This window comes from Pseudochaenichthys georgianus, chromosome 13 (assembly GCF_902827115.2).
Source record: "Pseudochaenichthys georgianus chromosome 13, fPseGeo1.2, whole genome shotgun sequence".
Lineage (NCBI taxonomy): Eukaryota > Metazoa > Chordata > Actinopteri > Perciformes > Channichthyidae > Pseudochaenichthys > Pseudochaenichthys georgianus.
Genome location: NC_047515.1, coordinates 19,240,715 through 19,264,270, shown reverse-complemented (window position 1 = coordinate 19,264,270; position 23,556 = coordinate 19,240,715). Strand labels below are relative to the sequence as shown.

At 40.8% G+C, this 23,556-nt stretch overlaps 1 protein-coding gene across 4 annotated transcripts in view; it reads right to left on the bottom strand.

Moving 5' to 3' along the window:
- Positions 1-23,556, bottom strand: part of pitpnm3 (PITPNM family member 3) — a 101,459-nt gene that overhangs the window by 5,478 nt on the left and 72,425 nt on the right. For all 4 annotated transcript variants that reach the window (XM_034096771.2, XM_034096772.2, XM_071205134.1 and 1 more), the window contains 9 exons: positions 17,265-17,422; positions 16,605-16,775; positions 9,895-10,089; positions 9,614-9,762; positions 2,848-2,964; positions 1,155-1,271; positions 908-1,056; positions 615-764; positions 71-254 (listed from right to left, as the gene is read on the bottom strand). In XM_034096771.2, the coding sequence (XP_033952662.1) occupies positions 71-254; positions 615-764; positions 908-1,056; positions 1,155-1,271; positions 2,848-2,964; positions 9,614-9,762; positions 9,895-10,089; positions 16,605-16,775; positions 17,265-17,422 (1,390 nt within the window). The remainder of the gene's footprint in view (positions 1-70; positions 255-614; positions 765-907; positions 1,057-1,154; positions 1,272-2,847; positions 2,965-9,613; positions 9,763-9,894; positions 10,090-16,604; positions 16,776-17,264; positions 17,423-23,556) is intronic.

The window sequence follows — 23,556 nt, the reverse complement described above, 5'->3', positions numbered from 1 at the left end:
AGAGAACTAAATGTTTTACATGCTTTGTAAGAAAGGTGACGTGCTCAGAACAACGGTTTGTGAACAGTACCTCCTGTACGAGGTTCTTGAGGAAGATGGTCTTTTGCCGCAGGGGATCATGAACCAGGCCTTCAGAGAAGAAGATCATGCCATGGGGAAAATTGTGCTGAGAGAGCCAGGATACCACACGCTGCTTCTGCATATCAGGACGGCCTGTGATGTAGATGATCAGATATCCCAGGTCCTGCCAATGCCTGCATGTGAATACATTCAACAATTCAATGCCTTTACATTTTATCGGCTGTTGCACTATAACAAGAACCACAGGCTTTAATGCAGTAATCGCTGGCATACACATTCACTTCTGAAAGCATATCTTTCTAAACCTATTTGTCAATCTCTGAAGATGTGAATGTCATGTAAACACACACACACACACACACACACACACACACACACACACACACACACACACACACACACACACACACACACACACACACACACACACACACACACACACACACACACACACACACACACACACACACACACACACACACACACACACACACACACACACACACACACACACACACGCTGTTGCTAGTTACCTGACGACATCCACAGCTCCGGGGCGGACCTTGGGGTCACTGCCCATGATTGACACACTAGCAGCAAAAGAGCCATCGATGCTAAAGACCACACACTCCATGCCCCGTGGCAACACAGTCAGGTAGGCCTCTGCACTCGTTTGATCGCCCCTTTGGTATAGAAACAGAAAGAGTGAATGCATTTACTACACATTGTTGTAACTCCCTTCATGGCCTTGGCATCTTCACTCTAGCTGGACAAATACGGGATAATTCAAAAATGCTCTCCTCCATGCTTTGTATGATATGCTTACTTGACAACCATTTTTATTGGATACACTCCTAGGCCCAGCTTCTTGCTCTTGGGTACGGTATATGTGATTCTGCCGCTGCTGTTGGTGACGTCCGTGTCAAAGTGCACCCAGCGACTAGACTGAGGTTGTGTCATTAGCAGGATGTCCACCTAACAGGGCAGGATGAGTCAAGAGGTTGGAGATTAACAAATATTTATACCAATAGATACGTATATCTGGAGTAACCAATCATGTTGCTGAGTTTCACCTTTTCTCCGGTCAGAGTGACCATGTCCAAGGGGCCGTACATGAAGCGACCAACCAGCGTTTGGGGCCCATCCTCGGTCGCAATGACGTCATTCACCCTGTGGTTGGCAGTGACGTTCTGCAGTAAATAAAAAGAAGGAGCACAAAACACAATTCAGTTAGGAAACAGACATAAGGACAAAGACATTATTGACTGACTGGATTCTGAGTTTTAGACATTTTTTTCAACATTATGATCCCCAAGTTCAAAGATTAACATTCATTAACACCAATCAAACAAACATCTTGGTGAGTAATCGATTGACAAAGGGTTGGAGATGATTCAAAAATCAATCCGCAATCAATCAGCAAATGTTTGGCAATCAATCACTACGACACGTGGCGTGTGTTGGAGAGTGTTTCCGCTGAAATGCCAAATGCCTCTGAGGTAAGGCCTTCCAGGGATTTTTTATTGGAGTAGAGGCTGAGATGATATTCTGTTGACTTGAAAATGCACTGCAGTTTATTGACAGCACTCGCTAAAAACCTAAGTGAGCATCTTCCAATAAAGATATGCTGATGAGATCAAACATGTTGTGCTTGTATTTTACTGTTTCACTACATTGGCTAATGATAATTGATTGAATGGATGTGACATCGACCAAGGAAGTTAAACATTTCCAGCTGTTACCAGCATGAGGTTCTACTTACTGATTCACTGATAACTAGCACGCAGATTAAGCAAACCATATATGCACATACCTGGACACACAAACAAAATACAAAAAGAATCACAGCTACTGTGTGACGTGAGGAGTCCTTACAGTTTTCCCTGACACAATTCACTCCGTGTGGTCATACAGGAAATCTACATGCACCTCAGTATTACCATCCACTCACAAACAGGGTAAGAAGCAACATCCAACCTAGTGGTCCCTCTGCAGCTGTGACAAACTCCTTCTTACCAAGTCAAGGAAGATCACAAATAGAAGCCAAGTCTCATTGAATAGTATCACTCTGAATGAGATGGGCAGGCTGTGCCCAGATTGAATCAGCACGCAACATCTCTCATTTTCCACATTCTGAATCAAATACAGTAAAAGACAACTTGTTCAGAGCTGCTTTTCTTTGAGCTCTTACATAAGAAACATGTCACTGTGCCAAGATGACACTGAGAAAGACCTTCACAGACTAAGATACAGAAATGTTTCCATGTCAATCTGGCAATATCATTCTGATAATAGAAATATGAAAAGCAAGCAGTCACTTGTCTTTTGAAGAAGGCAGATCAAATGAAAACTCTTTGAAGTGTTATGAGATCGTGATTGTTCCTCTCTGCAGGGCCCAGAAGCATCAAGTATTTGTGTGCATCTTCATGCTTCAAGGTGAAAGATTGGGAGTTTTTAAATAAATTCAGATCACAGACCACTCACACAGTCCATAATACCACAACCTCGGCAGTGAGAGAGAACTCTATTTTTGATATAAATGAATGCAAGGCAGTTGCGGCAGAAGAACAGTAGCTGCTGTTCGGCTCTGAGTGTAAAGTGCTGTGTAAAGTGCTTTGTTCAATTATTCATGAATTCTTCCACGTAAAGTTTTAATATGAGCTTTTAAAAGTTAAATGAGCAGCCATAAATGTCATATTTCTGTTAGCAGAGAAAACTGGGTCAAAAGTGTATTCATATAGATCAAAAAGCAAAATAATTAATTACCCTTAGTTTGACATGTGTCCTCCTTCTGAGCCATTTTTCTCGTGGGCTGGAGGGAGAGAACGAAGTGGAGCCCAAACTGTCCGCTTCCTGGGTCTTCAAGGAGTCACATCGCATGAGCTGTCAATAAACACATGCGTATATCAGAGCAGCAGGGATAGAAGACATATTCATATTTGTATTTTTACCAGACAGCAATGCCCTGTAAAAAGCTAACTTTTGGATAGAAAATATTTTACTCAAGGGGGTGTAAAAAAGTAACAACATCGAAATAGACATCAGTACTGATAGTTGAAGTTCTCATTTTGCAGAATAATGTATATTGATGATTATAATTATTAATGAATTAAGGTGTTGATCAGTTTAATTTTAAAGCTTGTGAAAGTATTTACATTGCATAATTTTTTATCTATATTTTTTACGAATGATCTGAATCTGACAAGTAACTGATGATGTTACATAAATGTCGTTAAGCAAAAGTGTACAATATCTGCATCTCAGATGTAGTACAATTCAACTCAAGCAAACTACTGTACAAGTATCTACACATTTTACTTTAGTTTACTACTGGAGGGATATATTTAGTCATTTCTCAACTGAAGAATAACCGTTCACACATCAAATCACATCGTTCAGTTCAGCACACAGATCAGTTTTCTTTCTAATAGTAATAACCCAGTCTCATGTCAGTACCTTTTCCGTAAGATTTATAACATGGACGTTTTACCAAATGAAGTCTTGGTACAAAACCTGGAATTATGTTTCGGATCATCAATCACATCAAATGAGAACCTTTTATGTCAAGAGCAACACTGGCACAGATGAAGGACTGAAGGGGGGATTTGGAGTACTTGAATAAAATGACTTTACTTGAAAGAAGCCATGCATATCACTCCCCACTCTTAGACATAGAGAGGATATTTGTTTCATATAATTGTAAGACATTCTCTCACATACTGAGTTTGAACTGTCAAAACAGTACATAATTTAGCTTCAAAAAATGATGTTCCATGCAGCCCTTAAACTCCAAAATGATTATTTAATATGAAGCAGCATCAAGTGGAGCTGCCAACCGCTGAACCAAAATAATGATCTAGCTTTATTAGCTTCCTAATGGCGATAATAACGCTTATTTTTTCTAAGTGTTTTTTATTCCTGTCACTAGTCTCACAAAGACACTCTGCTCGAGCAGATATTGCTCCTCTGCTTTCATATAATCGAGATCAAAGCCAACGTTCGAAAGGGCTCAGACATGATCATAGGCGGCGCGTGAGGCTCAGGTTTGGGAAGGCTAAATAACTATTTTTACCTGACGCTGCCCGCCTCCGGCGTCTATAGAAAAGAGCTAAACTCAGTAGGCTTGTTTGAGACAAGCAAGACCTGCGCAGTTGCGATCAACGTCTTGCTAGTGCGTTGCATGATGGTTAGTCATTTTGTCCGACTTGCTCTGGAGGCTCGCCCACATGAGACTTTGAAATCTCGCGGGACAAAGACGCCCGCAGCCTTGAGAGCGAGGCGAGGCGAGTTGGCGCAGTTGCTCTCCACGAGCTGCGGAAGCGAAATGCTTGATGGGAAACGGCTCGCTGGTATCTCGAGCTGAGCGCTCATTGGTGGTTTTTACCACTTTCTGCTGATGAAACTCTCCAATTGGCTGGCAAAAGTTTGTTGTTGTTTTGTGTCAGTTTTACGTCACCACATCCATTCCCATTTTTCATCATTGTTCCACAATGTTTCTCATCATGAAATTAATATCTATATATTTTATACTATACTGCTTACCGTTTTCATACTTTATATATCTTAGCATATTCATACACACTGTTCATACTGCTCACAGGCTGATATCTAGTGTATTCATACCCCACTGTTTATTCATCATTCAATTCATTCTATATGTTATTCTGTAGGTTGTGTACATTACTTTCCACTTCACTACTTGTTGCACCTGGTTAGAAGCTAAACTGCATTTCGTTGTCTCAGTACCTGTAATATGTGCAATAACAATAAAGTTTATCTTTAAGTTAAACCAAATCATTAAAATAAAAATCTATTGTAATGTAATGATTTGGTGTAACCTTATTTATTGAATACATCATTTAAAATGGCAAGATTAAATCAAATTACATCCATGTTGTACACATCATAAAGCTTAAAGTGGCAGCTAAAGAATTAACACAGCAGCAGGTCTGTTCAATTCATGCTCATGAAGCTTCATGTGTGCGGATCTGAAGGGACTGATCATTTGTAGCCTGTCCACCTATCAGTTTTGCAAACATTAAGAGGGAGGAGCATTTCTAATTATGGAACCTAGTCACTGGTGTGGTTCCTCATCATGACTGAATTAACAAACCTATATAAAGCAATGGAGATCACCTTTGTCTACAGTGGGTAAAATGGAATTTCCGCCATTGCAAACCCAGCCAGTCAAGCCGACTCCGAGTCCGAGCTGTCCGACTTAAGACGAGCTTTTTGACACCTCCCCCGGCTGCGATCGGCTACTCTCGTCTACTTTCGAGGCGAGCCGCAATGTGTCTCAAACAAGCCTATTATTAACCAGCATCGTAGGACCGCTTAGCGAGATCTCGTTTGTTAGGGTTAGTTAAGATAACTCAAACATATCCAGGATGTGTCGATACGTCACGTTCACAGTCCCCAAACTCGCGCCGAGTAAATTGCAGACAGACAGCAGAACTTCTAGGATTAATTGTATATTTCGGATGGATAGATTTGTTCTTAAACGCCCTCGCATTGAGGTACAAGTCGAACAGGTGCCAGAGTCACACGACCCACCTGAAGAGTGAATAGTGAGTTTTGAATATATTTTGTAATAATGGGTCATTTGAAAAAGTGTTTTGTATGACAATAGAGATACAGGCCACCTGTTGTGTGCTGTGTCTGTCTCTCTCTGTTTACCTGTGTCTCTCTCCCTCTGTCTCCCTCCCTCTCCCTCTCTCTCTCTCTCTCTCTCTCTCTCTCTCTCTCTCTCTCTCTCTCTCTCTCTCTCTCTCTCTCTCTCTCTCTCTCTCTCTCTCTCTCTCTCTCTCGCGGCTTTCACACCAGCGCTTTTCAGTTTCTAGCTCCGAGCTGGAGCTTTTCTGGTTCAGCTCCGGTTTCCCTTTTCAGCTCCCGCTCTGTTCACACCGCCCACTGGCGCCCCAGAGCTGCCCCTGCTGCGTCATGGCGTCACCGTTTACATCGCTGCTCCCCAACGGAAGCCATTACGGCACTCACAACAACAACTGCGTCGGGTCGATGATCGTGTTGCTTTTAATCACACGAAGCCAGAATAAATTGAATAACGACTTCTCCAACCTTATACTTTGCTCCAGAGTGCCGTGGTTCATTGTTTATTAATGTGTTTCTGCAGCATTTACCGACCGCTGCAGTATTGGCTGCTCTACACGGGAGTTTATTCTCCCGTTAGCTCCCGGTTAGCTCACACTGCAGCGGCCGCTCTAAAGTATTCACTGTCCGACTCACACAAGCAGCTGATGCATATCCCCAGTTCCCCTTAGCCTAAGTGAATGTGTGTCAGTCTGAATTGACACTGTTTGGTATCACAACGCTGTTATGAAAGACGTAAGAGAGACGTAAGCGACGTCGCCTCTTAGCTCCAAAGCTCTTGCCTCTGGACCGACAATTTTTTGGAGCTGGAAATGAAGCGGATTCCGGAGCTAAGAGCCGGCGCCGCTGCGGTGTGAACAGGAAAACCCGGCGCTTTTCAGGCTCTAGCTCTGAGCCGGAGCTGAAAAGGCGCTGGTGTGAAAGGGGCATCTCTCTCTCTCTCTCTCTCTTCCTCTCTCTCTCTCTCTCTCTCTCTCTCTCTCTCTCTCCTCTCTCTCTCTCTCTCTCTCTCTCTCTCTCTCTCTCTCTCTCTCTCTCTCTCTCTCTCTCTCTCTATATGCCAACTTCTTTTGTTTCTGCCGCTGCGTAGCATGTTGTAACAACGTGGAATTAGCAGAATAGGCTATTGTATTGTTTAACTCACACCTGTTGCTCTCGATGTAATTTAGCTGATAAAAGGAGACTAATAAAAGCTAATAAAAGCCTCACGCGTGCGTTTCACTGTTAAGGGGTGCGATATAGCGTGTATGTAATTACATTACAAATACTGACTTGAGCCCCACCACTGTATGGGTTAGCCCTACCATAGATTACCCAACAAAAATACTCTGGCGCCGCCACTGATTTTAAGCAACACATTAAGTTGACGAAACACTCAACTCAAATGTAATTAAAGTCAGATCCACTCGTGTCTTAGACGGGGCAGTGATATCATAAACCTGTTGTACGCTTCCAAACACTCGGTAGTTTATTTGTTTTTTAACCAGTTGTTCTGTGTTCACCTTGCAGCAACTATGTGGCTTGTATCCTGGATTATATGTTTAAATCATGGATGTTTAAAGTTCATATTTGTCTAATATTAGTTTACTTTTCATTAATGAAGTATGACGCTGCGCTGTAACACAGTACACTTGTCCCTGTTTGTGATTGGTCAAATGTTTCTAACCCCACCCCTTTCACGTGAACGCGCTCTCAGCTGGTGAGAGAAACCCTGGCTTGATTTACCGAGTTGATAGCTTCTTATTATACATCCATGGTTGATAGGCTTGTTTGAGACAAGCGAGACCTGCGCAATTGCGATCAACGTCTTGCTAGTCCGTTGCATGATGGTCATTTTGTCCGACTTGCTCTGTAGGCTCGTCTACATGAGACGTTGAAATCTCGCGGGACAAAGACGCCCGCAGACTTGAGAGCGAGGCGCGGCGAGGCGGCGCAGTTCCTCTCCACGGGCTGCAGAAGCGAAATGCTTGATGTGAAACGACTCGCTGGTATCTCGAGCTGAGCGCTCATTGGTGGTTTTTACCCCGTGCTGCTGATGAAACTCTCCAATTGGCTCGGCAAAAGTTTGTTGTTGTTTTGTGTCAGTTTTACGTCGCCACTTCCATTCACATTTTTCATCATTGTTCCACAATGTTTATCATCATGAAATTAATATCTATATATTTTATACTATACTGCTTACCGTTTTCATACTTTATATATCTTAGCATATTCATACACACTGTTCATACTGCTCACAGGCTGCTGTGTAGTGTATTCATACCCCTCACTGTTTATTCATCATTCAATTAATTCTATATTTTATTCTGTAGATTGTGTACATTACTTTTCACTTTACTACTTTTTGCACTCCTGGTTAGAAGCTAAACTGCATTTCATTGTCTCAGTACCTGTAATATGTGCAATAACAATAAAGATAAATCTAATCTTGAGCAGGAACAAATGTATTTACTTAGTACATATTTGACATAAACGATTAAACACATGTGTGCATTCTTTATAAATGCAAACAGAGTCAAGCCGACTCCGGAGGTGGCGGTATGCACCTTAAAGTTGTTTGCAATCCGCCAAAAAAACCGAGAGAAGAAGAAGAAGAAGAAGAAGAAGAAGAAGAAGAAGAAGAAGAAGAAGAAGAAGAAGAAGAAGAAGAAGAAGAAGAAGAAGAAGAAGAAGCCGACTCCGAGCTGTCCAACTTCAGGCGAGCTTTTTGAGACCTCTCCCGGCTGCGATCGGCTATTCTCGTCTACTTTCAAGGCGAGCCGCAGCTCGTCTCAAACAAGCCTATTATTAACCAGCATCGTAGGACCGCTTAGCGAGATCTCGTTTGTTAGGGTTAGTTAAGATAACTCAAACATATCCAGGATATGTTGAACTGGCTTCGTAGTAGGCCTACAGGGCACAGGTGGCTGCATAGCAGCGCTAATAAGACACATTATACATTATATATTTATTTTACCAGGATGCTGTGACAGAAATATTTGGGAAGGCTTAGCCTTCCCTAGCCTACAGTACCCGCCGCCCCTGGACATGATGTGATACACCGGTCCTATTTATTTATTCTTTTTGGCCTGCTCCATGTTAGTTTCTGAGGATAATGGCAGCTATACACACATGGTGGATGTAACACTATAACTACTCAGCTGAGACAACACGTGCAGACCTTTAAAATACTAACCAGCCATAGAAGAGTTGGAACTTCTTAACGTCTGCATTTTGCTAATTCTAGTCATGCCAGTATACATAAACCAGCATAAACCTCCTGATCCTGGTAAGATTTGTTCAGATTTCAGTCCTAAAATCAAACATTTATGAAAAAAATAGCTCCCTCTGCTATGAGGCTCAGCTGTGAAGTGTGAGATGAATCCTAAACATCTTTGCACTAGATAAAGTATGCAGACCTCTTGATAATGATCCTTTCCTTTCATTTTGTGGACCACTGCACAATCCTCACGATCTTTAACATGATTTATCTAGGCTAAAATGGGTGAGGTAAAATGGGCATTTATCATGAAGTGTGTTCTTTACTGTAGATACACATTTCATGACTCATGGAAAGTAGCTCAACTTATGGTGTTCTTTATTCAAACAGAATTTACACATTAATTGTTAAATTGTTATGGTACATTTCTTTATATATTGTGTATTTTGTAGGTTTGTTGATAAAATGACCAACTCATGGCCAGACTTTTAGTTAATACATATGTGGTTTGTTATCTGTACGGAAGGAGATGATGATGTAATGACATCAGGACCTGATTACCTGCTGCTCTCATTTTGCTTTAACAATGTCATCGAAGTAAAAAAAAAAAAAAAAAAAAACCTGAGGATGCGGACTTACACTTAAAAAAATGTGCAAACTAAATACTGAGACAATCATTTTTCTCAATCTGTGAGAAAACAATAGCTGTCAACGAGGTTTTCCCACCTGCCGAAGAACAAAGGCTGCTACGTCAGTGGACTCCCAGTAGGAGGCATGAAAAAGGTGAGGCAGAGCCACCGTTGGGAAGGCGGTCAGCACATCCGGGCAGTACAGAGCATAATCCAGTCTCTTGGAGCCCCACCAGCTACTGGAAACTGAGACACACACACAAAACACACAAACACAAACATGTGAAAATATGAGGTCAATTTAAGAGCTGTGGAACCTCATGAACCTGAATAAACGAGACAAGCCAGTGAAGCTTCTTCTCTCTCCCTCCCACTCACTGTTAGTGATGGTGTTTCCCAGCTGGCCCATGAAGCAAATCGACATTTCACTTTCCACACTGGTCACGCTAGCTCTACGACCTCCCTCTTCTACTCCTCCTTCAGGCTTTGTCTCAGAGGACGTCTGTGAAGCTGGACCTCCAGGAGTTTTTCCACCTTCCAAAAACACATTTGGATGGCTTTGGATACTCTCCGCTAGGGAGGGTGAGAAGAGGAGAGAAAAGGACAAACAGAAAGGAGGATAAAGAAATGCTTTGATCATATAACAATTGACTGGCTTCAAAACGGGTCTTTAAATCAATGCTGTTGTTTTGCCTAATAATATGCTATGTATTGATTTGCTTTGTTCTTTATCAGGGAAAAATACAAGCACCATCAATGATGATCAAAACTGCTCCCACTCTTCATGGGGTTGAATCCAATTGTATTGACTGCAGCAGTCCTGAAAAACATGTTGCTCTTGGCTTTTGTTGACAAGTAGAATAATGTATCTGTAGAGGTTCCTCTCTCCCAGTGACGTCCCGACACATCTCCAGCCTATTTGTTTTGCGCTAACACTGTAGGAAAATTAAACATTTCCCGTGAGACCTGATTTCATCAGACATCATGGAAAACCATGTTAGATGCATAGCCTAGAATCACATAATTACAAATGAATATGTATGTTTCGGTATTGTATTTTTGTATACATAGGCCTATATCATTATTATTCTCCTTTTGAAATGTCTACTTGTGTTTATTGTTGTTTTTTCTTGTATGTATATCTTTAAGTTATGTGTCATGATGTCCCTCTCTTTCTTTGAGAACACTAACTGTTTCCCTCTTACTATGAAACTCAGTGTTTCTTCTAGCCAGACTCTGGAGAGTGCTCATTATCCTGTTACCAAGACCTTGTTGTTGCTGTGGATGTTGACTCATGTCTGAATGAGCCAGTCTATTCCACCGCTGTGTTGCACAGTGTGCCACAACTACTAAAAAGCAATGTAATCTATATATTTGTATGTGTGTCACAAGCAAACCAAGACTCAATTTGCCGGTGATCCCACTTCAGCAACATGTAATTCACCCGCTGCCATTTACTGTAATATGTATCAATCCACTGGGATGTCTTGTCTTCTGATGTGACCGAGTGGATATAAGGTAGGTACAGAGATCTGGAACAGGTGCAGGCTAGGGAGAGCCAAGATGAAATAAGATCAAGTGTGGTTGAAAATGTTTGCCTGAAAAACTGGGATTAAGAGGATTGTGCTGCACCATATTCTTTTAGTTTTCCCTGATACTTTTGTGAGTTTGCATGACTTCCACTCTCACTTACACAGACATTAGCATTACAGACTGTGGCTCCACTCTTGGCTGCTTTCAATATTTGTAAATGGGAATGAGTTTGGAGGTGCATGTATCCAGTTATCACCCAGAATAGTCAGTTTTGCTTCATGAAGCTGCCAGTAATTGGCAGATTAACCATTTCTCCGCATCCTGCTGGATAGGTTATAGGCTGTCACATGTTGCGTGTTCTGTCTGTGAAGGATCGGCAACCACCGCTGAATACAGATTAGGAGCCAACCTCTCAGACGAGGGGGTGTATCAGGTGTGGTTAATAAATATGGGCTGTACAGGTGATGAAGGTTATGGAATCTGACACACACTGCGATCGATTCAGTGATGCTAGATAGGATGTTTTTCGTCTAATGGCCCAGCTGTTCAGGGGTAGAAAGTATTTTGTTGGTTAGGGAAATAGTGGGTTTTTCATTAAATAAAGTGAACATATTTATCTTGTAATTTTTTTTAATGAATTCCCCCAAAAATATAAGGAAAGGCCTGTATCATTTATTTTCCTCTAGAAGTCAAAACCTCAAATCAATTGTATTCAATTACAGTATGAACATGGATTACTCTTTGTTCTTTATGCTTTTAATTTATGTTGACTTATCAAGAAAACACTGAGTTGCTGGCACTGAAGTACAAAAGGTATTTCAGAATTATTTGTGATATTGGTCACTCCAAGAACGCAGAGCCTTTACTGGCAGGGCTCCTGGATTATGGAAGGACCTGCCTGAGGAGATCAGGGCTGCAAACTCGCTGCACATTTAAATTCCTCTGTGTTTTCATGTATATTCATTTATGCTAATTATGTTTTATTACTACTGTTTGTTTTACTCTCTGTTTTTAAGTGGCTTATTTTTAGGTTATGTCATTCCTTGTGTGTATTTAAATGCATTCTGTTTTTCTGTAAAGCATTTTGTAACTCTTTGAAAGGAGCAATACAAATCAAGTTCATTCATTATATCATTATTATTGCAAAGACAGTTTTGAGGTTTCTTAGAAAGCTAACACAAAGCATGCTCACACAATCCTTCATCATACACTATCATTAACACTATGTAATATTGACTTTTTATGTAGATCTAATAAAGAAATACCAGAATGGAAAAAGTCATCACTTTACTGTAAGATAGACTTTAAAACCAGGAAAATACACTTATGGGATAATATGATATTAAATACCTAAGAAGAACAACCTTCTGGATCCGCACCAGTCTGGTTTCAAGGCAGGTCACTCCACAGAAACTGCTCTCATTGCTGTCTCTGAGGAACTGCACACTGCCAAAGCAGCATCCCTCTCTGCTGCATTCGACACGGTGAACCATCAGATCCTCCTTCACACTCTTCAAAAACTTGGAGTTTCAGGTTCTGCACTTTCCCTCCTCACCTCATACCTCAAAGACCGTACCTACAGGGTAACTTGGAGAGGGTCCGAGTCTGACCTCAGGGCTCTGTTCTTGGTCCCCTCCTCTTCTCCCTGTACACAAACTCGCCCGGATCAGTCATTAGCCCGCATGGTTTTTCATACCACTGCTACGCTGAAGACACCCAATTAATTCTGTCCTTTCCCCGCTCAGAGACCCAGGCCGTCGCACGCATCTCTGCTTGTCTAGCTGACATCTCTCAGTGGATGTCTGCTCATCACCTCAAGCTCAACCTTGAGACTGAACTGCTTTTCCTTCCGGGAAAAGATTGTCCCACTCTTGACCTGACAATCAACATCGGCACCTCTGTTGTTTCCCCGACTCAGACTGCAAGGAATCTGGGTGTGACCCTAGATAACAACCTGTCCTTCACTGCAAACATCGCTGCTACAACCCGTTGCTGCAGATACACGCTTTACAACATCAGGAAGATACGTCCCCAGCTGACCCAGAAAGCCACGCAGGTTCTGGTCCAGGCTCTCGTCATCTCACGCCTAGACTACTGCAACTCCCTCCTGGCTGGTCTACCTGCATGTGCCATCCGACCTCTGCAGCTCATCCAGAATGCAGCGGCTCGTCTGGTCTTCAACCTTCCAAAATGTTCCCACACCACGCCGCTCCTCCGCTCCCTCCACTGGCTTCCGGTAACTGCTAGAATCCACTTCAAGACACTGGTACTTGCGTACCATGCTGCGAATGGATCTGGCCCTTCCTACATCCAGGACATGGTTAAACTGTACACCCCAGCACGTGCACTACGCTCTGCATCAGCCAAACGACTCGCTGCACCCTCGCTGCGAAGGGGACCCAAGTTCCCATCAGCAAAAACACGTGGGTTTGCTATCCTGGCTCCAAAATGGTGGAATGAACTCTCCATTGACATCAGGACAGCAGAAAGCTTACACACCTTCCGGCGCAGACTGAAAACTCATCTCTTTCGACTCCACTTCGAGCGATAGAATTACTAACAAAGAACTGCTAACAGAGCACTTATATACTAATAAAGGGCTGGCTTATCTAAAGCCAGTTGAGTAGCACTTGAAATACTTGGCTCTATGAAACCTGATGTACTTATATGATTCTGTTTTCTTCAAGTTTGTGTCTTCCTGGTCGAATGTACTTATTGTAAGTCGCTTTGGATAAAAGCGTCAGCTAAATGCAATGTAATGTAATATTTAGTCTCACATTAAAATATTGATATATGATTAATATATTTCCCAGGCCAGCCCTAATGATGAATAATCAATAATATGAGAAAAGAAAACTAAGAAACCACGAAAAACAATAACAATATCACAATTTACATGATTTACAGTTTTCTATATTAGTGGTTTCATCCTGGAAATAGAAGTAAAAAAAAACTAAAAACACTTATTGCCACTAAAAGCACACAAACAGTACAATGTGAATCCCAGACTATACTCTCAGTAATAAAAAGGTTTGGTTAACTCAGATTACAAAAAAGATAAATCAAAAGGCTCTCAAAGGCAGAATTAGTTGTCTTTGTTCACACACACACATGCTCACACACATGCTCACACACACGCGCACACACACACACACACACACACACACACACACACACACACACACACACACACACACACACACACACACACACACATATACATCTGTTATTAATAATAAGTCTTGCTTTATATCTCTTAGAGGGACATAATGCTTTTTCAGTTTCTGGATGCTTTTCCCAGCACAATGAGCAGCGAGGGAGAAAATATTCTGACAGAGAGATAGAGGAAGGAAGAGGAAGAGGGAGAGAGAAAGGACAGATAGGTCCAATGACTGAACAAACATGCAATTTCAAAAGTTATGCTGGTGAGAGAGAATAAGGGGCATCAATAAATTGCTAGCAGGACAATGGTGACAGAGATAGACATAAAAGCCATTAATCAGGGAAAGCAGGAGCTTGGAGTTGTGTTTGTGAATCAGAGAATATTTTAAATACAATAAAAAACGGTTATACAGACACAAAAGGTCTATGAATGTCCATGATGGAAACCTAAAGATTGTAATTAAAGGGGAAAGGGAAGCAGCTGATGATGGTGGTAAAAAGAGGGACAATTAGAGAAAGCACAATGTAAAAGAGGATGATTGCACTGAGGCCTTGAAACGTCTTTGTGACTAAAAGAGACAGAACAACACTTTTGACTCGGTTAGGAAATGCCAAGCAAATCATACACCTCCATCTTAACATGAAAGCACTGTTAGCCACACGATTAATACTCATAAAAATGACAATAACTTAATGTACATTTTCTGTCTTTTACCATCATATTTCCCATTGGACCAGAGCTGGAAATCAATAGGAAGAGGGCTCGTGTTCTCCCTATTAGCAGCATTCATCATAATAAAAGCTCCACCGTTGACATGTGTTGATGTCAGCCTCGTACCCACAGGGGCCTGTTTTCATTGGCTTTCCAGACCTTCATAACAACTAATTACTATATTACAGTGCAGGAAATGGGTGATGTGTGCCCCTTTTTCCTCTGTGTGAGCCAGCTCCTTGCACTGTACAGTGTATGTCTGCAGTGTCCGTGTGCATCTGTCTTTAGTTTTTAATTAAACACAGAACTTGACAGCATCCACGCCCGATCAATGGAACGGGGCTCCAGACCCATAATTAAAATCTGGTGTAGCTGCAAGCCGGCGCTGTGTGTCTGCCTTTACACTCCATCACCTTTACTGCAGTATTGGCTCTTAAAGGCGTCAAGTATCCTACTTGGTGACTGTCTGAGAGTTATATCAAATTAACAGATCATCTACTTTATATGGGTAATTTAATATTATGTGTCAGAAACACAGATTACTCAGCAAATACATTTAATTTGTGAAGATTAGTACAATGATTTTGGGTGTGACTAATTTTAAATGGAACAATTACATTGCTGGCTTCTTCTGTCTGTAAATGTAGCTGTGTTTGGGCTCAAAACATATTTGTTTTTCATATAGTTATACATATTTCTATAGCCACAAAGTCTTATTGTTTTAAATAAGCAAACTGTTAGTTAAAGCGATCAGTTCTTGCCCTACTTTTCTCTCAGTGAGGAAGGTTGACTGAGGCGCAGGGGAACCAGGCGATGCATCTCTCTACTGATGTTTAGAGCTGGTCTCTAAGTCCCAAAAGTGGGTTAAAACATGCTTCAATAAATCACTGGCTCATTAAGACCCCATCTCTGCAACCAGGCCCTCCAGTCAGATTACAGATTAGTCTGGCATATACTGTGCTGGATCATCTAAAACAGGGGCTCCCAACCTTTTTCCCCGAGAGCCCCCCCAAATTACTCCTGTTGGAAGTTGCACCCCCCAAGACAAGACAAGGCAACAGCGGTAATTAAAGTTTAAAAGTCTCAAAAATGCTACAACTACTGTCACAAACTGGATGAATGTGAAGTATTTTGTTAAAGGAGGATGAAAGCGTAATTAAGGAGCACTATTGGAGTGACTTTGATGGTTATTGGACTCAGGATTAATTCATTTGGATTGCCGCTGTATGAAGAAATTAAAGGACGGCGCAAGTGGAAACAATTCACAAAGGTATTAAACTGTTTACAACACATGCTCAAAGTAAGCCGGATTTTGCCGATGTGTTTATGTGGATTCAAAAGTCGTAAATAATCTACAAAATGGAGGAGACCGATCTGATCGGAGCAACTGTGACGAATAATCCAACTGAAATCGGCATGGACAATGACTATGTTTTAAAAATGGGATGGGATATATGCTCCGTTTGCACATGTGCGCCTTTGATAATTCTCATTACTAAATCATGGAATCTCTAAACTGCTGTAATAGAATTCCTCAAATATTTCATGCAGCCTGGAAATTGAAAATCCACAAGGTTATTAATATGGTAATGCTATTATACCAGAAGATGGATTAACCAATGCAATATTCAAGAGAAGCTGCTCTCACTCAAGATTTCCAATGTCGAATCACACGTCCTACCTATGAGCATTGAGCGGCCGTCTCCGAGAGGGTAGCGCTGGTAGCGCGGCACAGCAAAGGGGGGCAGCTTGTGGAAGAGAGGCTGCAGCAGCGGCTCCAGTCTGGAGGCTGAGGGGTCCGAAGGGTAAAACAGGTTGAAAATCTGAGAGCAGGCTGGATGCAGCTGGCTCACTGTGGGTCAGAAAACACAAAGGAGAGGTAAAGCCATTAGGAGGTTTGTGTTGCAGCTGTGTCACATAAAAAATGTTTGACAAAGGTGGTTGGAAACAGGACAAGACAAACACAAAACCAAACCAGGTGAAAAATACTTTTATTTTTTATTTTATTGCTTTGAGAGCAACATAATCGTCAGTTAATTTGCATTTTCTGCATGTCTCTATTAGTGTTCCTTCTTGCAGTTACCCTGTCTGTTGTAAACTAAATTGAGTAGAGCGGAAAAAACGTAAAGATATGTTCTTTTAGTGTAAATCGTGAAGGGTATTTTTTAATAATTTCCTGGTAAAAGACAATCCAGTTAAAGTCGGTCACCTGACTGAGGTTGCATGTTATTGGAGTGTTTTTTCAGGTAAGTTCACATTAATAATAAGACAATAGAAGTGTGCAGAGATGTGGATGTGAAAAATGGCATTTTCTGATATAGAATGGGTTTTTGAGTCTCACCCTGGACGGTAGGCAGCACGGTGCGTCTCATGGCCAGCACCAGGCCCAAAGGGCAGCCCAGCAGGAAACAGTCTGCCACCTCAAAGTCGAATCGCCCCGGATTCAACACCAGACTGCTGCCGCTGCCACCACACACCTCCACACTATCCTTCATCAGGCTGGGGACACAAGGTGTAGAATGTTATCTGTATGTCGTCATGGCCTACCAGTCCAATTGTTTGCTACAGTAGTTGAGCTCAGATGCTTGCTCTGACAGTCCAACCCAGTCTCATGGAATTTCGTGTTCACCAACACCATTTTTAATCTATTGATTCGTGTTGGTTCACCAACACGATTTCCCCCTTTTTTTCGTGTTGCACAGCACGATTTTAAAAGCAATGTATTTCTACTGGTAATGTGTTTCGTGCCTGCAGCACGTCTTTTTCTCCGGTCGGGTCGTGGAAGACCGGAAGCTGTGTGGTTCATAAAAACATGTTCTTACTCAATATCAAGCCACAATTATTGCTTTTATTTTAAATCGTATAATTTCGGACTTTTGTTGCCGTCTGTGAGGAAAATAAATGGCTCAGAGCCTCAGGATACTGAAATCTGTATTTTTAAAATCTTTTGTTCCTTCTAATTTGTTATTCTTTTCAAAATAACACACTGTTATTTACTCACCAATAACACACAATTATCCTTGCTTTTATTTATTGGTTTAATTCCATAATCTTGGACTTTTTTGGCGTCCGTCAGGAACTGAATTTCAAAATAAAAATAACCGGAAACAGACGTAGGCCTGTAAGGGACATTTCGAGCATCATTGCGATTGTCAACATTTCTGAATTTAGGATGGCCGAAGACACTACACTACCCATAATCCCCAGCTATCGTTTAGGACTACAGTCCCCGTAAGGTTACAACGAGCGTCAAACAGCTGTTTGAAATGGAACGAAACCACGCCAGACTATCCAAAACTGGAATCGAACACCCCCCAGAACTACACACGCTGGCTATTGTGTTTCGCAAAATGTTCTATGGGACATCTCTACTGAACGTTTTCGTTTGTCCCACAATTAGAAGTTGCCAGTATTAAACACATTGGTATTAACAAATGTAAAACATATAATTAATAAATGGGTGAAAATCGCTTGTGTCCATAATGCGCAGCATTAATATATACCCACATGACAGCTCATGGTTACTTTGTAATTCTACTCCACTACAATTCAGAGGGTAACCTGGTATTTTTACTCCACTCCACTTATTTTAGTTACTTTGCAGATTCTGATTAATGATGTGAAATATAAACAACCCTTAAATCAGACTTTAGTTACACCTGAGTAAAATTCAGGGAAGGTGATTGTCAAGTGCCAACAATCAGGAGAGATATTTGATAGTTGGTGCTTGAGAAGACTAAACATTTATCTTTAATTGACATGAATGGAAACGAGTAATAAAGTATATTCATTACTCGTTATTCTCTACTAATAGTTAATTAAAGACTGTATGTTATGGCTATTTTGTACATCCCTTTCAAGATTTCAAGATTTTCAAAGGTTTATTGACATAATCATATACACAACTACGGTGTATGCAATGAATGAAAATCTTGGGTCACAGGTTCCTCAACAGTGCATTACAAGACATCTATCAATATGTGTGTACCTCCACCATTAAACTGTCAAATTCTGCACATTTCTTATACTATCTACATACATAAGAGTATAATTAATGTGTATAATATCAGTTAAAATAAGTGCTTCAACATAGTTAACATTGCAGGAAAGCAATATATTAGACGTTAAGTACTTTGTCAGGCTTAATATTTATCTGTAGATAGATACCCCCAAAGTTTTTTTCTTATTTAAAAGAAGACCTTAATCAAAAGTATTATTTAATGTTTAAATAAAGGTTCATTAATTTTTCTCTTTTGCACCTCCTCCTATTAATATCTTTGTACATCCTGCACTAAACTGTTTTATTGTAGAGATCACTTATAGTATCTTGTTGATTTTTTATATTCTATATTTCTATCACAGACCTTCTACTTTCCCCCTATGAAAGTATGTACTCTTAATATTTTTTTTATCAAATATAAGACATAAAAACAATAATTCAATAACGTGCTTTAACCACTAGGCGGTGCACACAAGGTACACACAGCCATAATAACGTTGTATTATTAGTGTTGGACACTTGTGTATGTACAACATCTGAAGATGTGTAGTTTTATTCATGCTTTCACATCATTTTACAGCATATTGCTATACTATTTCAGACTCAGTATTTACATTCTTATATTCAAAGAAAATCAGTAATATCTTTAAAAACTACAAGTCCTTTTCTATCAGCTGTGCACCGTTATGGTGTAAATATAACCTATCTATGAATTAGATCAAATGTAAAAGTCAGCCGAATTAGTGTTGATACTGCAAGGAGACGTATTGTGTGAAGAGAAATTGAAGATGTTGTTTAATTGTTGATATATTTATGATCCACGTCAAGTATTCAGTTTCGGCGGCATTTCTTCCAGTTTTTCCAAAGGTCTTCTCATCAGGGCTCTATAAGTAAAGAACTACGGCAGATCTGTAATATGTAATGCAGCCGAACCGTGTATTACAATGCCGTTATGTGATGACTTTCAAAGAGAAAAGCAAGAACACTCGGAATTAAGTATTATTTTATTCTTTGAAAATGATTTCCGGATTTCATATAATATAAACACCAAATCCCAGCATGCATTGCGGCTAAAACATCCAATAAACGAGCTTAAACCATAGCTGAGGATCTTGGGTAATCGCTCGAAATGCCTACGTCTGTTTCCGGTTATTTTTATTTTGAAATTCAGTTCTTGACGGATGCCAAAAAAGCCAGAGATGATGGAATTAAACCAATAAATAAAAGCAAGGATAATTGTGTGTTATTGGTGAGTAAATAACAGTGTGTTATTTAAAAAATACAGATTTCAGTATTCTGAAGCTCTGAGCCCCATTTATTTTCCTCACAGACGGAAACAAAAGTCCGAAATTATACGATTTAAAATAAAAGCAATAATTGTGGCTTGATATTGAGTAAGAACATGTTTTTATGAACCACACAGCTTCCGGTCTTCCACGACCCGACCGGAGAAAAAGACGTGTTGCAGGCACGAAACACATTACTAGCAGAAATACATTGCTTTTAAAATCGTGCTGTGCAACACGAAAAAAAGGGGAAAATCGTGTTGGTGAACACGAAATGCCATGAGACTGGGTTGGACAGTCAGATGCTATTCTTATTGGCTAAAGGTAAATTGTATAGCATTACACATAGTGATAGTTGGCTTGTCAGGATATAAGTATGTAACTGAGACTCCAATTACAAATTGATGCTGCAAGTATCCTTTGATAAGTATTTAGGGAGATGATATTAGATTGTTCATTTTATGATTAATAACGAACAATTAAATGTTTCAGGTCAGTAATAAAAGGAAAACACAGATTACTTTTATTTACTCTGTCAATTTAACTGTCATTATTGTGTATGTTAGAATTTGGAAGGCAAAAGTCTCAATGTTCACACAGATGAGTCAGTGATGCTTTTGCTTTGTTTTGAATCAATTGTAGGTAGGATAGTCTCAACACTCTGGGGTTCTTGTCAGTTTCGGGCCTTTATGACTCACAGCCTTGCAGCCGAGCCAGTCTCAGCCCAACGAGATCTGCCTGCTATCTAGAGTGCCAACATTTCCACATTAACGGCACGTCCACACTACAGCGTCGACAGCTTCAATCTGCCCATTCACTTTGAATGGGGTGACGTCACGTTGCCTCGCTTTTTCGCCAAACTGAATTGTGGGTAGCATAGCGGTCCGTCTCCGCCGTCTCCGGCGTAGCCATCGCCAGCCAATCAAATCCCATTTCGGAAAATCTGACAGCTCAAGCCGTAGCCAATCAAACCGCGTCTAAGCTGGGAGAGATATCCCGCCGTTCATTTCTATATTTCAAAAAAAGATGGAGGAGAAACTAATTATCGCTGTAGCAAATCACCCGGTTTTGTATGACCAGACCCTCTTCACCTACCGGGATACAAACCGGAGGAACCAGGCATGGAGGGAGGTGGCAGAGACAGTGGGTGAAACTGGTAGATTTTCACCTGTTTGGGGAGTTTATATATATATTGCTCCCATAAAATCCCCGGGGTTTTTTGCTTTGTATGTCGGGGGCGGGAGATTCATGTGATTGGTTGTTGGTCGCGTTGCTTGAATAAAATCCCCAAGCTACAGACACGCCCAGCTCCAAGCTTTTTTTGAAGCTGTAGTGTGGACGCTCCGTTAGTCCTGCATGGGGAGAACGGATTAGACAACAGTCTCTAGCCATCTTTAAAAGCCAAATCAATAGTTCGTTGATTGCCTTCCGATTCCATTTTTTTGTTCTGTTTTCTTTCCTCCGTGATGTGTCTGCTTCACTTCTTATTACCTTATTGCCACGCCATTAAAACATATTTAGTCTTTTGGTCTGCCAAAATGTGTTTTACTTCTGCTAATTATCCTCTCATGTATTCATTTCCTCAAAGAAATGTAAAGAAAGTACGAGTCGTACTGATTTTGACTTGAACTGACAGTGAACATGCACAATAAAAGTATGGGCAACTGTATGTTTTGTTCTTAATAGACTCAAGTCCCATGTTGCCATATTTAATTCATGACAGTTAGTAGTCTCTCTTAACAAGTTGACTTTTCATTCAGCAGCGTTGCCTGAGGGGTAGAAAGTAAAGTGGGATTTTTGCTGCCTGGATGGGCTACATTTCCATTTAGCAACTAAAGCACTTCACTGCAGATGGTTAGCAATATGTTAAATAAATATGACACATATTGCATTGGCTCACTATTATTGAGGTGGTTGTCGTGGTTTTATGAGGGAAAATGGGCAATGAACAGATGATGTGTATCGAAATGCCCCGCTCTGACACTGATGCCTACCTTTTAAACTAAAACATTGCACATTTAACTCCTGATGAGCACTAGACTATCACAAAGCCTATTAGAAGCTCTAACTGCACATAATCCTCTTTAGACTAGAGCATTTTAGACTAGACATCTACATTTGGAGAACTACGTCCGTTCCTCAACTTAGGAAGTAAGTTTATTTACCATTTGTTTAAATATCAGTGGAATTAGCCAGAACACACATCCCTAACAAAGATAGATTGGTGAGTCAAATTAATTTGCGAATGATCTCACAGCCAATTCCCAGTCGGGGACCAAGCAGAGTAAGTGTGCATGTGGAAAGGAGAAACCAGAGATAGAAATCCATCCTAGAAGCCAGTCCTATAGGAGGGATAATGTATGTAAGAGGAGAGGAGCTTTAATAAGTCCCCATGTTGACTGGGAATATCCACTGGGAGGTGCTGGGTAAAAGAGCTTATCCAGGAGTGGAGGTTACCCTCCACAAAGGAAGGCTTGTGATTAATCGCTATAGCAAGAAGTGAAAGGGCAGAGGAAGTGCACAGTATGAACACAATGTGGTGTAACTGTGAATAGGTGCGATTCTCTCTTCAGTGCCTCTGTTACTGTGATGGTGTGAGCCTAGTGGAGCATGTGATTTGAAATGGGAACACTGGTTGCATGAACTGAGTAAACGTGGCAGTAAACCCCCTCCATCCACCCTAACTGAGTTGAATTCACCTCCAGCAGACTGTCTGGCAAATGCACAAACGGGCTATTTATAGTCCAGTACAGACAGGTAAGCCAGCAGGGCAGTCAAGCTGATAATATTGATAAAGAGCAGGAGTGAGACAGGGTGAAACACTGGAAATCTGGAGTCCATCTGAACCCCTGACATTTGTGATCAACAATGCTATTTGACAGAAATAAATGTCAGCTATGTACGTCAGATGTTTTGTTTTTGCAAGGTTTGGAAGTTTGCGAGAACAACTATTTTTGGACAAAAATTGTAGTATTAATTGATATAATTGTATTTATTTGGCTTTTTTCAAAACGGTTCATCCTACAACAACCATTGCTGTGTTAAAGCAATCTGATAAGGATTAGGCATTCACCTTTAGGAATGTATGTGTAAAAAAAAATCACCTTATTTTGGAATTTGGAAATCCTGTTTATTTTGTACTGACAGAGATTTGATAGAGTTACTAAATCTTTCTCTGACTTAATGTATAGTGTGCCTGTGCATGACTGTGAACTGAATGTGTACCACCACTAGTATAGAAAAAGGAGAAATATGATGACCGGAATATCTGTTACTATTGACTAATTGAAATAATATTGAACCTCAATGAGGCAAAATAATTTATGAAAATAAAATGATAAATAAAA